Source organism: Trichoplusia ni, chromosome 17 (assembly GCF_003590095.1).
Source record: "Trichoplusia ni isolate ovarian cell line Hi5 chromosome 17, tn1, whole genome shotgun sequence".
Classification (NCBI taxonomy): Eukaryota; Metazoa; Arthropoda; class Insecta; order Lepidoptera; family Noctuidae; genus Trichoplusia; species Trichoplusia ni.
The window spans coordinates 6,927,747-6,947,931 of NC_039494.1; the positions used below are offsets into that span (position 1 = coordinate 6,927,747).

General features: G+C 40.4%; 1 protein-coding gene and 1 long non-coding RNA gene across 2 annotated transcripts; both read right to left on the minus strand.

Annotated features, from left to right (window-relative positions):
- Positions 1–1,862: 1,862 nt before the first annotated feature.
- Positions 1,863–8,641, minus strand: LOC113502708. Its single transcript, XM_026884360.1, has 5 exons — positions 8,630–8,641; positions 4,607–8,386; positions 3,448–4,280; positions 3,354–3,375; positions 1,863–3,092 (listed from the first exon to the last, which is right to left on the minus strand). The coding sequence occupies exons 1-5, from the start codon at positions 8,639–8,641 to the stop codon at positions 2,259–2,261; spliced, it is 5,481 nt and encodes a 1,826-aa protein (XP_026740161.1). The 3' UTR covers positions 1,863–2,258.
- Positions 8,642–8,906: 265 nt separating this feature from the next.
- LOC113502723 lies at positions 8,907–18,997 on the minus strand. Its single transcript, XR_003401374.1, has 3 exons — positions 18,263–18,997; positions 17,953–18,167; positions 8,907–8,964 (listed from the first exon to the last, which is right to left on the minus strand). It is a non-coding gene; the product is annotated as an uncharacterized LOC113502723 (long non-coding RNA).
- Between the last annotated feature and the right edge of the window lie 1,188 nt (positions 18,998–20,185).

Here is a 20,185-nt window from a genome sequence, read left to right on the forward strand (position 1 = left end):
TTTTTGGCAAAATATATTTTTGTTGCTGGCAACTACTTGGCATTTTTATCTAAAATCATACCGATACATTTACACTATTTAAAAATTGTCTTAACTAACTTACAAGTAAAATGTTTAAAAGATTTGACTAATTTATTGTTTGGGAAGGCCCTTTGAGTAGTTGCCAGCACAAAAAAATCGAGCATGACGAGTGTTGCCAGTTCTCAATTCTATCGTCTTTCACACAAATAGACTAACACAAACCTTAAAATATAGTGAAGCGAACAATTGTCGGCCAAACCGTGTTAATAAAAAATCTTACACAATAAAAGGAAAAGAAATATGATTATACATTTACATATATACATTACTAGTTTTGTAAAAACTGTGGTATATACAAATTAGTTAAAAGTCCGTTGTTGGCCTTGAATTTTAAGGCTTTTCGCACACGAGTCGCCCAAATCCCAATTACCCTGAGCCAGGTAATTTGAAAGCGCCAACCCCATACAAAATCATAGAGGCTAATATCACTCGTTGGACATTAAAATTGTCGGGTATCAGTATTGCGTCGCCTCGTGAACAAAGAGCCTTAAGCGTCCTTTCGTTAAATAACACAGGAATGGCCGACCATTCTCCAAATTGTCTATAAAACAATGTTCTAGAAAAAGTGCGTAAAAACAATTATTATAAAATATTTAGTTCACTTGTGCTAAGTTTTTATTGGTATTCGTATGGAGTGAGCAAGTTCCATTTAATATTATGGCCTATATACGTCCCACTGTCGGGCAAAGGCCTCTAACCATCATCTACCTTATGCAAGTATTTCTGAACTTCTGTAATTTCAGCAAGTTAGTCTCCTATATTCGTCCATCAATTTTATTGTAAAGGAACTTCAAATAGTTGCAAATGTATCACAATTGAATTTTGTATTATCACGCTCATAAGGTACCGGTCAGTGTTCCATACCTTAAAGCAGTTGAGAGCAAAAATTGTAAAATAATTGCTGTAGAAATTTGTGTTTTTATCCAATTACTGTACATATAATTCAATGAGTCGCTGTTTTGCTATCAGCTAACTAAATATTGACACCTAGTATGGTTAAAACATGCTAAATAGCAATTCCTGTATCACTGAAAAAATACTAGCTTTAGGTAAAACGATTTCTGTTGTTGACTGGACTAATATTATAAATGTAAAAGCAATTGTATGTCTATTACACAATAAGTCATAAACTGCTTAACCATTTTAGATAGAATTTCGTGTTGAAGACGTCTGAATTCAAAAAAACGATGTGTTACCGCATGGTAAGGTCGTATAACTCAATAAAGATTGAGATGTTTATATTTATCATCTTTTTTTATCTTTTAAGTGTTAATTTTTTATGGTATAAGTGAAAAAGCAACTTGATCACCTAACACATATTAAAGTGAGACTGTAGCAATTGTGAGAGAGAGAGACAGCGTATCACACGACGTAGACTGGCATCTCTTTCACACCCGTTATAATACAACTTTAAGACCCGGTAGTACTGCAATAGGGCCCGTAGTCTATTTATAGAAAGTTACAAATGTACTTCAACGGAGGTTTTGAACAAAGCTATTAATTGTAAAGTTAAATATTATTTGTTTTCGCGGAAGGCTCGTGGGTGGCACTCTCGAGTATAATGGACAGAGCAAACAGTGTGACGCTAGTTTCTCAAGTACCTACACTTAGGAAAAGTTGACGCGGTTACGAAGGCAGCAAACATTTAATAATAATAACATTAGCTGTATTTTGTAGTGTGACTGGGCTGTAGGTCTAGTGGTTAGTGACCCTGACTGCTATACCGGAGGTTGTGGGTTCGATTCCCATATAGAACACATGTTTGTGTGATGAGCACGATAATTTTTTTCTGTGTCTGGGTCTATTTATAAGTATGTTAATAAGTTGTCTAGTACTAGCTTAACTTTAAAATTTCACCCAAATCTGTTCGGCAGTTTATTACTTTTAATATTCTTTTCAAAAAAGGCTTCCAAAAAATGTTTGTTATCCGATTATGTTTTGAAATTAAGGTATGATCCGTTATTATTTACGATAAATCCGCATCCGTATCAGAAATAGAATCTTAACTGAAGCAGAAAAAATAAACTATCTCTACACCGAATTTCATCCAAATCAGTTCAGTGGTTTTTACGTCAAAGAGTAACAAACATATGTCCAAAATTCAAACTTTCGCGTTTATCACATTAGTAGGCTATTGTAAACCTGCTCACTCCACACATCGCGGCGCCCCCTGCGGGCTATAAGGGCAGACAGGCCTGCTCGTACAGACAGAGCACTTTGTGTATCAGTTCATATTGCTCCGAGTTCTGCACCATCCCGCCTCGGTTCAACCTCATATTACAAACTATACCTAGGACGTCCACCTTATGCTCTATAGTCAACTGTTTTATACCATTCAGAATGGCCAGCAGACACCCCGTGCGACCAATACCAGCTGAGCAATGGACTATAGTCGGAGGACTTAGCGATTCTACAGTAAAATCCAAAGGAGTAGACACACTAACTGTCACTTCACATGGGGTCGGTTGTTCTAACGGAGGAAACACAAACTTGGAGTCCTGCTTCGGAGTCTCACACTTACACAGGTCCTCGGCTAACTCACTAGGATCACTAAAATCATAGACACTGTCTTTCAAAACGTCCAAACTTAGGTTCAGTAGGGCGTTCACATCCTTAGGGCACTTGTGATCGGCCCAATTATGGAACCAATAATGATAAGCTGTCACTTCACAATCACTGTCACTTAGTTTGTAATCCACGTCTAGTTTTCTGATAGTGTAGCCTGCTTTCTTGATCATCCCACAGTTCTTGATGGTGAATACATCATCTTCATCTGGGTTTTCTGGGTTATTGATGAGCATTTCTTCACCGAGCTCCTGTGGGAAGTACTTCTCGCACTTCTGCCTGTTGTTTTCTATGAAGTTGGTGAGCATGACTATCTTCTGGATGGCTGGCGCGTGGGGCTGGGAGTGGTGCAGCGTGTTCTGGTGCACCATCAGCCAGAAGTCGTGGATGGTGTTCTGCAGCGGGCCCTGCGTCGCGATGTACGTGTTGCGCGTGTATTCGTGCCCCTGAAATCAATAGTCGTATTAGTTAGACGAGTCTTCACTCATAATGTTTAAAACGGTTCACTCGCACGTATATGTATATCGGCATCACAGACTAGTTCATAAATCGAGTCATGCATGAGTGCATGCATGATTAATTATTTTTGTTATAGCGGCAACAGAAATATATCACTCCAGCTATCTTAACTGAAGCAGAAAAAATAAACTATCTCTACACCGAATTTCATCCAAATCAGTTCAGTGGTTTTTACGTCAAAGAGTAACAAACATATGTCCAAAATTCAAACTTTCGCGTTTATCACATTAGTAGGCTATTGTAAACCTGCTCACTCCACACATCGCGGCGCCCCCTGCGGGCTATAAGGGCAGACAGGCCTGCTCGTACAGACAGAGCACTTTGTGTATCAGTTCATATTGCTCCGAGTTCTGCACCATCCCGCCTCGGTTCAACCTCATATTACAAACTATACCTAGGACGTCCACCTTATGCTCTATAGTCAACTGTTTTATACCATTCAGAATGGCCAGCAGACACCCCGTGCGACCAATACCAGCTGAGCAATGGACTATAGTCGGAGGACTTAGCGATTCTACAGTAAAATCCAAAGGAGTAGACACACTAACTGTCACTTCACATGGGGTCGGTTGTTCTAACGGAGGAAACACAAACTTGGAGTCCTGCTTCGGAGTCTCACACTTACACAGGTCCTCGGCTAACTCACTAGGATCACTAAAATCATAGACACTGTCTTTCAAAACGTCCAAACTTAGGTTCAGTAGGGCGTTCACATCCTTAGGGCACTTGTGATCGGCCCAATTATGGAACCAATAATGATAAGCTGTCACTTCACAATCACTGTCACTTAGTTTGTAATCCACGTCTAGTTTTCTGATAGTGTAGCCTGCTTTCTTGATCATCCCACAGTTCTTGATGGTGAATACATCATCTTCATCTGGGTTTTCTGGGTTATTGATGAGCATTTCTTCACCGAGCTCCTGTGGGAAGTACTTCTCGCACTTCTGCCTGTTGTTTTCTATGAAGTTGGTGAGCATGACTATCTTCTGGATGGCTGGCGCGTGGGGCTGGGAGTGGTGCAGCGTGTTCTGGTGCACCATCAGCCAGAAGTCGTGGATGGTGTTCTGCAGCGGGCCCTGCGTCGCGATGTACGTGTTGCGCGTGTATTCGTGCCCCTGAAATCAATAGTCGTATTAGTTAGACGAGTCTTCACCTCATAATGTTTAAAAACGGTTCACTCGCACGTATATGTATATCGGCATCACAGGACTAGTTCATAAAAGTTCGAAAGACTTTCCAAAAAATAAAAATCGGTAGTGCATGAGTGCATGCATGATTAATTATTTTTGTTATAGCGGCAACAGAAATATATCACTCCAGCTATTAGGTTAATAGGATACAGCGTATTGACAGACGGATAGACGGGAAGAGATATTTCAGTGAAAGAGTTACATTTTTCTCCTTTGGATAAAACAGACAAATTAAATTAAATTATTCTTACCTTAATAAAATTGGCATTAATATATCCCTCCGCAGAGCCGGGCGCGTTCAGAATGAACCTCGAGTGTTCGTTCGGCAGAATAGTCTTGTATCTGTTCTTGGGATGAGAGCCGGACACTATCGGCTTCTCCTGGAAGTTCGTGGGCATATCCCAGAACTCCTGGTGCAGGTTCCGGAGCAACATCTTCTGGTACTCAGAGCAGCGCTGCGAGGGAACCGGGTCGGGGATCATCATCTGAGGGTTTTCTTTCGAGAAGTCTTCCAGACGACTGGCACAGCAACAGTTCTGACCCTCACCGAGACTATGGCACTTGACTTTCGAGTAGCCATTTTGGAAAACGTCGTTCAAATCTCGCAGCTGTTGTCTGGTGAGCACGCTTGACGCGTTCTGAAGATGTTGCATGTTCGCTAAATACAATCTAAAATCTTCAGACGTACTTTGCGGACTAAGTGGTTTAGTTGTGATATTCCTGACGAACCCTTGCTGAAAGTTGGGGTCGTCTTGCCTCCCGAACGCGTAAATAATCTCGTTTTCCTGATCGCCGCACACATAAGTCAGGTTCTGAGTGTATTCTTGCTCCGTAGTGTAAGATGATGACCACAAGTTGTCGTGGGATCCAAAGCCGACACCTTTGTCCGTCGACCGTAACCTCGTTCGGTTTTTATAAGACTTTGGAATCAAGTTCTCAGTACTGAGCGACTTCCGGTGTTTATCTCGGTGCGGTAAGTCTTTTAAGTTCGGATCTATTAACGTTTCATCGATTTCCAAGTCCCTGGGCTCCTGCGGCTGGATGTTGAGAGTAAGAGATGTATTCGAACTCCTTCGTTCGAGAATTCCCTTCCGTGGTTCCGTAGTGGGATTATCAATACTATGATTACTGTTATACCTGCTCAGATTACAAGTTGAACCGTTTAGGTTATAGTTGGAGACGGACAGACCCCTGTTAACTGACAACTGTGGGTTTGACGTGTTAATGTTAAGAGTTAACGACGTATTTGAACTTCTGCGTTCTAGTAGCCCTTTCTTCTGTCCTGGTTTAGCTTCTTTATTTAACGATGTATTACTTGAGTGCCTGCTCAGGTTGTTTGTCGAGAGTATGTTAAGAGTGAGACTGTTGTTGGATCCTCGTCGCTGGAGGAGGCAGTTCTTGGTGACCTCTCCCGATACGTTGGTATTTGAAGAGCAAATGACGCGAGTTGTCGGTGTCAAGTGTTCCGTATTAATAAGAGATGTGTTGGAATCTCGTCGTTCTAAAGACAGCTTCTTCCTACTATCTGAATTTAAACTGAAATTTGACACGCTTGTCCTAACTGTAGTTAGGTTATGGCAGGAGGCCCCTGAGCTGTTTAAGGAGCAGTTAGAACTCTGCAGGCTGTGTGTACTGAGCATTAGGCTCTGGTTGGAGTTCCTCCTATGCAATTTCTTCGACATTTTCTCATCTTCCGCGCTCGGTTCAAAATCATCCGACGGTACACCTTCAGGTAACGTCTTCAAATTCGTACTTGAGACACTTAAGTTTTGCTTATAGTTGAGTAGGTTCGAGCCTAACGTTTGACTGGTGTCGACGTGGTAACTTCTATTATCAGCGCCGCTTATATTAATTTCGGGTGTGTTTTCGAAATCGGCCATGTTTTCATCGAATGACCCCATGGTTCTGGACCCCATGCGGGACGTACCCGGCTGGTATAGCATGAGGGTGGCGTGGTTTTCTCTCAGGTATATCCCACTGTCTTGCCCCTTCATGTATAAGCGTCGTTGTTCAGCATTCGACTGTATAGAGTTGTATCCTAGTTTGGCTCCAGCAAAATCGTGTTTACTATTTTTTTGCGCGAGAATTCGTTTCAACTGTCTTTTCGGAGTGTTTGGCATCGACACGGAGTTCTGAGGCACTTCCAGAGTTTTCTTCTGCGGCAAAGAGAGGTTGACAGTTTCAGAAGAGTCTAACGATGTGGCTTTGACTTTTAAAGTCGGAGTTTTGACTTTCTTCTCTTCAGCATCTGTGTATAACTTTTCGAATTCTAGAAGTTCCTTTTCTAGTTCACTGTCTCGTTTCGTTAGATCTATCCGGAGGTTTCTGAGGTTCTTGCCTTTTTTCTTGGTTTGTGTCTCGGCGGGGGTGGTCGCCCCTTCCTCGGTGGTAACGGTGATTTCGAACTCCTTAGGGGAAAACCGGGGCATGTCCAAAAAGGACTGAGTGTCAGAACTTTGACGGAGACACTTCTTTTGCTTGATGTCCGGGGATTTGGGTTCTTCCTCGGGTGGTTGTTTATCCTTTTCCTCCTCGAATTTGAACATGGGTCTCTCGTTGGTGGGCGTCTTCTGATACCTGTCCATGCTCTCGCAGGAGGTGCTCGTGTCCTGGTTCTTGTACGCTTCGTTCATCTGATCTTTGAGTTGTTTCGCTATCGGCAGTCCCAGGTTTTGTTCGATGATCTTTGCGTTATCAGAGTCTAATGATATGGACTTGAGTCGTTGTCTCCTCGCTTGCGCTGTGTTCGAGGGACTCGGGTGTTCGTTCGGTTCCTCAGGGACTTTGGGTTCGATTTCCAGTGTATCCATTTTGATGCAGCAGTCGATGACGTCTTCACCTTTTTTCGTTTCTATTTCTTTATTATCCTCACACTTGCTGATGTTTAGTTCTATAGTCTTGTAGTTGGTGTCACAGCTGTTGTGTCTCCTGTACCTCCGGACCTCTTTGTCTGCTGGAGGGGTGAATCTCTCCCTCTCTATCGAGTTCCTTCCTCCGTATTTCTTTGGTCGCGGAGTTTCTCTGTCTTCCTCTAAACAGGACTGTTCGAATGTGAAATAGTTTTCTTTGTTATAGCTGTGGACTTTAGGACTCGGTCGGTTCAGCACTCTCGGGGAGCATGGCTTCTCTGAGATGCCATTCCTGTTGAGATGGTCTCCGAGCGCTCGCGGCGACTGCGGTACTTCCGCAGCGTCCCGAGGAGTCTCGGGAAAGAACTTGGGTGAGCGCACTGTGTCGTAGTACACGGACTTAGGTGAAGGTTCGGCGAAGAACATAGGGGAGACAGTCTCGGGGGGCGTGAAGAATCGCGGCGACGCCATGGTCTCCGCTAAGAGTTTCGGAGAAAAGTCGAATTTAGGGACCGAGGATTTTTCCTTCGCTGAACTGCATTCTAAGACTCTCGGGGAGTTCTGCATCTCGAGCCTCTCCTGCTGGCCCTCGATGTGCGGGCTCTCGTTGACGCTGCACATGTTGAGCCTGGTGCTGACGGAGCGGAACCTCCTCAGGTTGCTGGGCGAGGCCTCCTCCCCCTCCTGCGGAGTCCTCTCACTCATGTTGTCGCTCAGCTTCTCCACCGCCTCGGTATCGAACCCGAACACCTCCTTATCAGACTTGGCGCTGGCGCTCAACAGGAACGGGGACTTGTCGTCTTTCTCCAAGGACGGTGACCGCGTAGCGCTGAACTTCTTCGCGCGAGATTCTTGCGTCAGATCCGCGCCCAAGTCTGTATTGGAGAACTGTGCGAGGGGGCGCGGGATGTTGGAGTACTTGTAGTCGAGACGCTTGTTGAGCCACTGGTCGGGGAGCGCGAGCTTGGGGAGCGTGGGGGCGGGCGGGGGCTCGGCGGGGCCGGGGTTGTTGACGATGACGATCTGCGGCGGGGGCGCGGGGGGCGCGAGGGGCGCGGGCGGGTCGTCGGCGGGGGCGGTGGTGAGCGCGAGGCGCGCGCGGCGCGGGGCGGAGGCCGCGCGGGGCGGGGGCACGCGCCGCGCCAGCACCAGCCGCGGGCTCGGGCCGCGGACTATCTGCACCTGCAACACAACATCAACAACGGTTACGTCATTACAGTCTCATTGCTACATTGAGTTCGCACTCATAGATATAACAATTTTCCAGAGAAGTAAAGAGAATATTTTCACCTCTTCAATATTACACTTTAAATAGAGTACTCTCCTTCAGAAAAATATTATTTTTAAAGTCATTAACGAACTTCGAGTCAAAAAGTCTGGAAGTGGTATCTAATATCATCACTTGCCGGTAAAACTTGTACTGACAAGTGACGTCATTTCAACATACTCTAAAATCTTCATCGTTTATTGATATTTGATATAAGAAAAGATACATATCCTATTTTCTTAGGATAATATATATCCCACATGCTAATTGACATTTCTTTGTCGAATACCCAAGTGAATCTGAGGGACAGTTGGGCTATAATGGATGTGTGTGTGTATATGAGGGTGTATGACTCACAGTGAGGGGCGGGTGCGGGCTCACGAGCTTGCCGCGGCGGCGGCGGCAGCGCGCGGCCAGCAGCAGCAGCAGCGCGGCCGCCGCCAGCGCGCCGCACCACCAGCCCGCCTGCGCGCCCCACATGACACGCTCACATCTGCAAACACCAACCACAACGTGCTACACACATATACTCAACATATACAGACATACATGTGGGATAACAAAATGGACCGCAGCGAATGTAAGAGTGGGAAGTATGTGTGTGAGGGGGATGGAGAAACAATGGGGATTATGACGGGACGACGAGAACGTGGAATACAGTGTTTCTTTAAGTTGCGAATAACAAAAAAAATAAACGTTTTGAAAGTTTCACGCTTTTAATTATTTCCACATACATAAACATCGGAAAAATATTTGAAATAGGATACTTTTGAGACGGTATCGAAAATTAATCTGCGCAACATGGCCGGCAGGAGCGGGATGCGAGCAGCCGAGACAGATCTCGATGGCGTGCAATTGGGGAGGCCTATGTCCAGCAGTGGACACATACAAAATTAATAAAGAAATTGACTTTAGACGCGCTTTACTAATTTTTTATAGAGAAGTACAAGCAAAACACGTTATTCATTGTCATTAAAATAACATCATGATAAAAAAAATATGTATTTCTTTTTGTTGCCGCAATAGACATAAATCGTCTGTGACACTGTGAAAATAATTTGTTCATGGGACACAGCTTAGTATAAGGTATACAAACAGATAGACAGACATACAGCGAAACATTAGTATCTTCCCGATTTACTCTTTAAATACCTTACCCCTTGAAAACGAAACAGCTTGCATCCAAATCCCTATGTTTTTTACATCGTTAATTAATCAATGATTAATAACACATGCATTATAAGTAAACCAGCATCACGATCACGATGAGAGCTATAATTATCTCGGTAAACAAGTGGCGGGCGTCACACCTCACGGCTGGAGTGCCAAGTGTTATATAAGGTATGTCACAGCCGTCAACACTCCATCAAGTTATACCGAACATGTGGATGCAATGGTCAAAGGTCGTGGGTTCGATTCCCGGCCACCAATTACCTTTCAAATTCATGTGCGTATTGCAATAATCAATTGCTGTCATCGGTAAAAGAAAACCAAATATACGAATCGGTAATGATAGCATTGAGCTATAGGTAGTTTAGATTAATGTTCAAATCTTCCCTATTATAATAATAGTAGCTAGGAAAACGTTGTTTATAGCGAAATATAATTTATGCCAACTATCTTCATACTATAGAGAAGGCAAGACAACGCATGTCTTACGAAGAAGAGAAGAAACCGCCGAATGTACGTTCACCTGCCGCACCTAGTAAACAACTAAACCCATTGGTTGGGTGTTAAGGTTGAGGTTTGCTTGATTGGATTTTGAATAAAACGACGCGTGTTCTTGACAAATATCTATTGGACACTGTTTAGATTGAACTAAGGAATGAGTAACTGGACTACGTTAATGTATGTATAGCCTTAGGCGAGTTTTATAGTTAGTTAGTTTTAACCGAACACCGATATTGATATAACTAAGATTTTCTATTATAAAGTTCAGAGCACGCTCGTAGCCCACCGTTATTACACAAATATATAAAAATTGAACAAAGAACAAAGATTGAAATAACACTAAAAAAATAAACAGTGATAGCCGTCGAGCGGTTGAGGTCACCACGCAAAATGCACTGTGCGCGACTTGTCGAGTCCCGCGTAGGGCAAGCTTTGGCTTGATCTAAGAATGCTTGTCCTTTGCTTCGATGTCTGATATTCAACGCGACAAAAGAATTAATTACATTTGCTATTTTGCAAACATAAATAATAATGTATAAGATACTGTAATATTTTATTTCTAAAAGAGTAACTTATGAAGTTTCAAGCCTATTCTTCTCCATAAGAATGACATTTTGGAACCGTGCAGTCATTTAATCATTGAAAGTGCCTGGAAAACGGTCTATTTAAAATAAAAATTTCTGATTTTGATTTTGAATTACACACTGCGGAAAATTAAAAGGATGGCAAATTAATAACAAAAGACTTACAAAAAAGTATCTTCAATAATTACATAGACATCCATCTAACAAAACGTATCCACTAAAGTTCACTAAACAACACTAACACACTACCGCACTACTTCACTACGCGAGTTCACTTATAACTACAATAATATTTCACAACAGTTGGAAACGATGCACTCATTGCATTAGTCATCCCCAAGCCGAGGGGTGGAGGGTGAATCATGGTGATTAGCAGAATACCTCGAGTCGGGTAAACCGGTAGGGTAAAATATAATAGGGAATATACGCTGTTATGCTACACAAACGGTAAAAATAACTTGGTATATTACCAAGGCTTCGCTATGATTTCATCTGTCAGCAGGCATAATCTCACGATCTGTATTAGCTAGACATTTGAAACTTTTAAAGATTTTATAATGCCTTCTGACGTTAGAACACCAAATAATTATAAAGCAACGACGTGAAGCAACAATTGGTACGGTTATAAATGTGATGGATATCCAATATTTTTAAGTATTAGTCTACTTGACGACCTCCGTGGTCGAGTGGCGTACGCACCAGTTTCAAGGTGTCGCTAGCTCTGAGGTCCCGGGTTCGATCCCCGGTCGGGTCAATGTAAAAATTCACATTTCTAGGGTCTGGGTGTTTGTGGTACCTTCGTTGTTTCTGAATTCCATAGCACAAGTGCTTTGGCAACTTACTTTGGGTTCAGAACAATGTATGTGATGTTGTCCGCATTTATTATTATTTATTATTACTTAGCTAGAATCTCTGTCGAGACTTCACAAGCCTCCAGTCAGACAGAAAAAACAGACCAACGACACAATTCACTACTGGCGGACTTACACGCCCTTGAAACATCTCAGATGGCGTTTTCCTTGCTATATTTTTCCCCCGTTTTTATAAAGTAGATACTAATTATTCTGTAATACGCCTATGTACTTGTAAACTAAATAATGCAACGGATTCTTCACGAGTATTTATCGGGATTCCCCGACTAGTTTCGGACCCCATAAATACGAGTGAGTAGTTCGTACGGTTTCACCTAAATATGTATGAATCAACCCTTACGAACGTTTCTATGAAAATAATTAGTGGGTGCCGGATTCAAGTATACGACTTTTGACATGGCAGTCCCACATTTAAACACTAGGCTACGAGTATCCCAGCATTGGACAGATGATCATCTTAAGACAAGTTTCAAGGGCTAGATTTTTTACTTGCTGGCGTGTTACGCTTGCTTATAGGACAACAATTAGGAAATGACTACTGAAGTCTCCACGATTATGTTTTTTTGCCTTCTTAGTCTTAATATTAAAATTTTGAGTTCGGTTTCTTCGAATAAAAAATATAAACCATTGTAAGTCCTGGTTTACAATAACAAATATTAATAAAGGAAACAATTGAAACAATCCAAGTCCATTTTCTGCGATTACAAACATATTTTTACAGTTGAAAATTCGATACAAGTAAACTTGAATGCGTTGGAGACCATTTCATCAAGTGTAAAGTTAAATTTGTTTTTACATATTCGACCGTTAAATCCTTTCAATAATTCCTTAACCTGTAGCCATTCAGAAAATCAACTGTTAAGAATATCACAATCTTTGTATTTTAAACTAGCTGTTGCCCGCGACTTCGTCCCCGTGGGTAGAAGATATAAGTTATGATTTATACCTGCCCTATTTTTTGACATTTTCCTTTGCATATTCGCTCCTATTAGTCGCAGCGTGATGGTTTATAGCCTAAAGCCTTCCTCGATGAATGGTCTATTCAATACAAAAGAATTTTTCAATTTGGACCAGTAGTTCCTGAGATTAGCGCGTTCAAACAAACAAACAAACTCTGCAGCTTTATATATTAGTATATATAGATAACATAACAATCTGGAAATAAATATGATCGCACATCCAAAGTTGCTGGGTCATGGCTAGCTCTGCACGTATTTCCGAAAGATAGTGTTGCGTATTATCTCGACTCTCAAATGGCTAAATATTATGTTTTGCTTACACTGATACATTAGGTGTGCCTTCGGTGTTACCCGCTCTCAGAACATATTACATAATATACTTTTCAGTACTTATAATTGTGTCCATTCCAGCTGCCTTTCCATTTGACCCAAAAGTTGATTGGTAGGTAATGCCATGCGGCTTTAAGTCCGCCTTATGCACCACAATTGTACGAAAGAAAGATATTTTTTCAGCCATTACTTTCCCACTGCAGGGCAAAGGCCTCCCTTAGATTCTTCCACTCTGTCCGGTCTATTGCTTTTGCCATCCACTGTTTGTGGTACGCATCCAGTTCGTCGCGCCATCTCATTCGAGGCCGTCCTCGTCGCCGTTTTATGTTTGATGGGACCCAGGGGGTACAGACTTTGGCCCAGGAGTTATCGGGCAATCGACAAACGTGGCCGGCCCATTCCCATTTTAAATGGGCAGCTATCAGACCAATGTCAGCGATGTGTGATTTGGAATGCAGTATACTGTTCCGTATTCGTTCAACTAGTTTAACTCCTAACATACTGCGCTCCATGGCTCGCTGGCAAACCCCGAGGGCAGACTTTTGATGTTGCGTCAAAGACCAAGTTTGTGCTCCATATGTTAGAACAGGAAGAATACGTACGTCCATGAGTTTCTTTTTGAGACATAAAGGAAGATTGCCTTTCATAAGATTTTTCATTGACCAAAAGGTTTTCCAGAAAGTTTAAATAAATAAAAATATCTCTAAATCAAATTTCCTCGAGATTCGTACAGTCGTTCTCGAGTGATTGAGTAACAAACATGCACCTTATCTATCGATACAGGAAGACGAGGCACGGGGTTTTGGAAAGAGTTTGGAGAGGCCCAAGTCCAGGACTTCTGCTTCTCAAAGAATGATCGGCAGAGTAGTCTACTGGTGGCATTGGATTAACATGAAGTCAGTTCTGCAAGACTTCATAAGTACTGATAATCATTATAGTTGATTCACAAGTTGTACAACCTGTTGGAGCAACAGATCTTTAAAATATTCTTTGGTTAGCCGCCTATTTTTTTTCTTTTAACCACCCCCGCAGTACTGCGTTTAATCCTTGTATCGCGGGGGGTTTCACAAACATTCAAGTCACATGCACAAAGAAAGATCCTCGCGTAGGACAAGCATTCGTGGATCACACAGATGTTTGTCTTACGTTACGCGGGATCTAACCCGCGACACGTCGCGCTCGTGAGTTTGACTTAGAAGTGAGTCTGAGTTTTGCTATTCGTGCAATCAAGCTTCAAGCATTATGTCATGACTGAGAAGGTTGGGTCTATTGATGATATATTTTGATTGCATTGCAATTCAAATTCGCTCTGCCATAAGCCGTGCAACAAGTGTAATGGAGATATTTCATCTCTCGTTCATTGACATCGGTAGCTAACTCACTAAATCGTTTTACGTTGAACCAATCTCAGGTTAATTAATTGCAGTTTTTATACTTACGATTTCATCATAGATCAAAATTGATATTTCGATACAATTCACAATCCTAAATACTTTCGACAAGAATACTAGCAAGCTGCGAAGCGAGAATGATGCGGGGAGCTGTCTGGATACAAGAATACTTGACGTTTAAAAAGTGCTTTGTAAAAAATCTTGAATAAATGGATTTTTATTTTGATTGCTGTTGCAATATGACGGGCCAGTTGGTCTAGTGGTTAGTGACCCTGACTGCTATACCGGAGGTCGTGGGTTCGATTCCCGCCCAGGACATAATATGTTGTGTGATGAGCATGATCATTTGTTCTGGCGTCTGGGTGCAATTTATCTATAATATGTATGTATTTAGAATTATATAAGTAAGTTTATCAGTTGTCGGGTTACCATAACACAAGCTCTGCTTAGCTTGGGATCAGATGACCGTGTGTGAGTTGTCCCAGGATATAAAAAAAATAAATAAATATCTCAAGTCCATCAAAATAGTCAAAGCAACTCAATAGGTACCTACATCAGTCAGGCGTATGACCAAACATATTTTTTATCCTATTAGTGTAACAAGCCGTTATCAGTGACGCAATGATAAGAAAGCATTGTTTTATTGTGTGTTCATTACAAAAAGCTGAAACTCTGACATCGACTGTTATCTAGAATTTCTTTCATCATGAGTTTTGCTATTTAATCAGGGGAACCTAATTAACGCTTGTTTTATCGGATTCTTAATTGTGACGTCATGGGGCAAGATTCGAACCTGGTAATTCGTGGTGTGACTTTTGTGACTTTGTGCTATGGTGCAAGTAGCGAGGTAGTTAAGTCGTAATTTAACATGACTGGGCAGAATAAAAACGGTCAAAAGTGAGTCGTACTTGCAATAATAGTCTAACGGAAAAAATAAGGGAAAATATTAAAATCCATCGTATTTTTAACAGCACCATAACCGCAGTTTTATTTTTGAACAAATTATTATTTCCTTTATTTAAATTAAATAACATTTACTTAAATTACATTTTTAAATATAGGTATATAAAAAAAACATTTATTTAAAAAAAAAAAAATATTATTATTATGGTGGAAAAAACGCTTCAAGAAATTTAAAATAAGATAAATCCTGCTGAGTACTGACACACAGATGGACAGACAGCGGAGACTCATGAATAGGGTTCTGCTTTTGCCCTTCAGGTTCTGAATCTTAAAAAACAGTGGTATTTCATCAAGCAAAGAAACCTTTACCTATACTATTTACCTGTAAAGAAGACTTCAGGAAAATATTCCGACAATATTAAACCTTATTGCTTTAGACTTAAAGTCCAAAATGGAATGACATGATTATTTACTTTCAACAGTGAGAGTATATTTTGCAAATTTCAACCATAAGTTGTATGCAATAAAGTACTTTTTCTATTGTAAGCTATGTTCGCACACAATATTTTTTGTTTGGAAACACTTTGCTAGTGTACAATATAATTGTAACTTAGTGTTTCCAAATAAGAATAAATCTTATTTTAGCCTAAAAATAAAACAAAAATATACTCAAGCATTCTTAATATTCATAATTCATACCATCCTATAATGTCTTTTCAAGCTATTATCTATCTCTATGCTACATTCCGTAAAGTCTTTGCAGTAGTTTTTGAAAAAAACGATTGCTAAACATCCATGAAAGTTTGCGACATGTATGTGTCACATATATACAATGCAAAATCATTTATAATTGACAAATATCATTCAATTCAGTCACTTCATACTTTAGCAGGAAGCAAATGTGACAATATACGTCACAAAGGAAAACTAGTAGGAACATTAAAAACGGTTAAAATAACTATGAAGCATGAGTTAGCAGTTTCATGATCATGTTGTCACTGCTTATAAATATAAATAAAATTTGATATTGTCTTCTACCTGAATATAAGATCAGGTTGTGATCATGTCTAGTAGGATCTCGTAATTTAAGTCAGATTTTGCATCGTGAGAAAGCTTGCTGTCATTTAAGACTGATTGTCTTAAAGTGAACTTGCATCAACAAGGTATGGTTGTTACAAACATGCTAAAACCTAGGTTACGAGGTTGCAATTTAGAATGCAATATTTGGTATTCAATTTCAAGTACTAAATTGTCTGTGATGTCTTATAAAAGTTATGAAAGAAGATATAACTTTGGAAAAGGCACATAGCTACTTTACTTATTCAAAATCAAAAAGTTTTTATTTCAAATAGGCCGTTTCTGAAATCTTACATTGAGTACTGACTCTAGTTGTACTATCTAGTTGACTCTAGTTACATTTCATGCTTTAGGATTGAACCTGCACCTAATCGGAACATTTCTATACATACAGTGTACATGGCTTATAAAAATATAATCCCTACTAATATTATAAATGTGAAAGTAACTCTCTCTGTCTGTCTGTCTGTTACGCTTTCATGTTTAAACCACTGAACGGATTTTAATGAAATTTGGTACAGAGATAGAGTTGACCCTGAGAAAGAACATAGGATTTCGGACTATTGAAGAGTTTTCTTGGAAACGGGATATAACCGACTTCGGCGCGGGCGAAGCCGCGGGCGAAAAGCTAGTATTTTATATAATAAACATTAAATCTTGTGCGACAGGTGAAAATAATAATTACTTTGTATGAATACATTGTTATTAGAGAACAATCAATGCAATTATGATGTGAGCTGTATTTTTAGAAGCTGACTTAATGTACTATAGGTTAATTATTGATATTTGTACTTTTTTCTTTTTATGAGGCTGTAATAATTTTAATAGAGTAACTTATGGAGTTCCATGTCATTTTTGACCCATGCACCTAGTCATTATTGCAATGTATTAAAAATGTCTAGAAAATAGCCTATTTGAAATTAAAACTTTTGATTGATAGCTTCACTGAGCCTCTGATGTAGTTTAGACTACTTTTTTAATAATAAAAACATGTTTTTGTACCTTACAAACCTGTATAGTTTATATAAAGAAAAACATCAAATTATATGTACTTTGGGGTGAAAAGAATACATTTTAGTCAGTTATGTACCTATGTTTTTAACATACAAATTATATATTTAATAAAAGTAGGTAAAAAGGTGGTATCAAGTAGGTTTAAGTCTCATATCAATAACCCATAGACATCTATATTAGTGCACTTTTCTGGATATTATAAGTTAACACATCTCTTGTGGCTCAGTACCCACAGTCTAACATAGATAACATATCTATCATGTTATTATCATCGAATATAAACTATTTTGGATGTATTTCAAGCTTTTATGTACGCGAGTGTGACACAAACAAAATAATCTGCGATCTATTTATGGGGACTGACATCTTCCTCACACGGACGAAGAAAAATCACAAAATATACCTTTGTATAATATTTTATCGCTGTTTTTGCATTTTGACCTCGTTCTACACGTTGTATCAAGGCTGGGGCACAGTTCTGACGACGAAACACTGCGTTTCCGGACATCAGAACCTTCATAGTATTCAGCGAGGTTTTAAATACAACTTTGAGGACTCCCGTCAAGTTTGGGTAGCGTAAGTTAATAATAATGGGATAGGAATACTAAAACATGTCTGAATATACATTTTTGCCCGTAATAGATGTGTTTTAAAGCTAAACATAACATAAAAATACATACTGTGCATCTATTCTGCAGGGAGATCTACACTCTTATATCCGTCAGCATAAGATTTTATTCCCCGAAGTCACTGTTACACACTGTACTATGAGCACTAAAACACGACACTTGCACTGAAATGCACTTTTTCACAATTCCAGCAATATTTTACACGTTTTTACGATAATCTCTCGCCCTTAGAGTTTTGACATTACGTGAATCGGCCATTTTTCTTTCTGGGGACAACAAAAGCGGGGAGTGTTACCAGTGTATAAGTCGAGATCTCCTTAGCTTATTAGTCATCAGATAAAGAATTGTTATTTATACACACTTTGTCATAAACTATGATGAGCGCAAATTCGCGTTTCAGACTGATCATGACGTGACTCAAAATATTAAAAGACAAAAGGCCACTTTTATCAGTTAAATACAATGTTTGATAGATGTAATCCTCTTTACATTGTCACTTCCAAAGTAATTTTTGTTAAAAATTCACAAGTGTAAATTTTACCACACAAACAAGCAATATCAGAATAATTTATCAAGTGGAGGCATTGTCACGGAGCGTAGTCTGGTTTTCCATTCAGCGGCTGTATTGCACATGCGCATTTAGCGACCCGGCCTCGATCTGGGCCACTGGGGCATCGACTGCCCCTACAACCGCGCTCCTAGGTCAGCCCATGCAAACGTATGTACTTATCTACTATCTAGGTCGCAGGGCGGTGGACTACATTTGCTTAACACATTAAATAATCATTTGGTATCGCATGCTGGCGTCAACAAGTGATATAATAGCAGGAATATTTGGGTGATAAACACAAAAATGCATTTTGTATTTTGACCTCTCATCTGTATTGTATTATAACTTTGTTAGTTTTAGTGTTGACTTCGGTTACCTAGCAACGATTAGTCATGGTCGTTGCAATATGTTATTGACTACACCTTCGCGAGGCTACAGTAATTAGGTAGGTGTAACGTCGGGCAGGGCCGCGGCGGGTACTGGGGCGAGCCACCTCGCAGGTGAATGCAACGGATCAATATATTGTAACGGCCAGCGCTACACGCCGCCGGTATTCTACGATGTAGGTCTCATTGATAATATTTTATCTTAGACTGTAATATATCTTTTTTTTAGTTATTAATGTTTTAATTTTCAATAGGTTATTAAGTTTCTGCTTATCTAAACAGAGACTAACTTTTTAATAAGTTTCGGTCCCATAACAACCCTACTTTTGAATTATTTTCTAAAGAAGATTGGATGTTGAATAGTATTTTTTGCAAATAAAGGCTGCTACATTATTTTATTACTAGCTTCTCTTTGCGGCTCTGCCCGCATTTATGTCGGTTATTGCTGTGAAACACAATCCTGTTTCGTAAATCGAAGTAAAGACAGCAGATTTATATTATTACATGCCACATTCCTCTGTTCCAAATTTCATTTGAATACGTTTAGTAGATTTTCGTGAATAAGTTCAAAACAAATCATAAACTGTCGCGGGAGGTTTGGCAGACATTCCAGTTACAAGTAGGTACAAATACACCCGGACTTAGGACACGTACATACCTACTCGTGAAAAGTTTGTCGTACGCCGGGATCGAACCTGCGACATGTCGCGTACGGAGTTTTGTCGTGGTGACCTATAATATTCGGCTATCCCTGCGGTCGGTATTTGAGTGTAGTTACTAGCAATGTAAAGTATCTATTTCTACAGGTTGTCTTGTTCTGAAGCCAGGACGAACTCTGAACTTTCGTAAGCATAATTCTTAATTAAATCATGAAGTTCGACTCGTTTACTGTTTGCGTCAGCTCAGTACATCATGAGCCGGTTGAGTCTGAAACTATTATGGGCAATCCCGATTAAAACGCTAGAGTTAACCGTTGCCTTAACCATCCTAGTAAAAAACCAATCTGAGGGCACGGCAGTGCCCCTGCCAAGTCTCGAGCAAAACGGGCACGGCCGTACCATCTTTTCTCGAAGCGATTCGCGGCTGTTTCGCCCCCCCTGTATCTTCGACGTGGACAAAGCTAGGAGTTTAGCTTTTCGGGGAATAATAGTAGGCATTAGAACAAGCTTAAGTTCGAAATTACATGCCAATTGAATTAATGGTTTAGGAGTTACGGTCGATCAAAGTTACACCATTTTGTCACTCACTGACTCACTGACAGATCATCAAAAATCTAAGGTACTTCTAGCAGACTTAGAAACTTCAAATTTTGCACCAAGATAGGTCCTTAGCCACATATAAAGGAAAA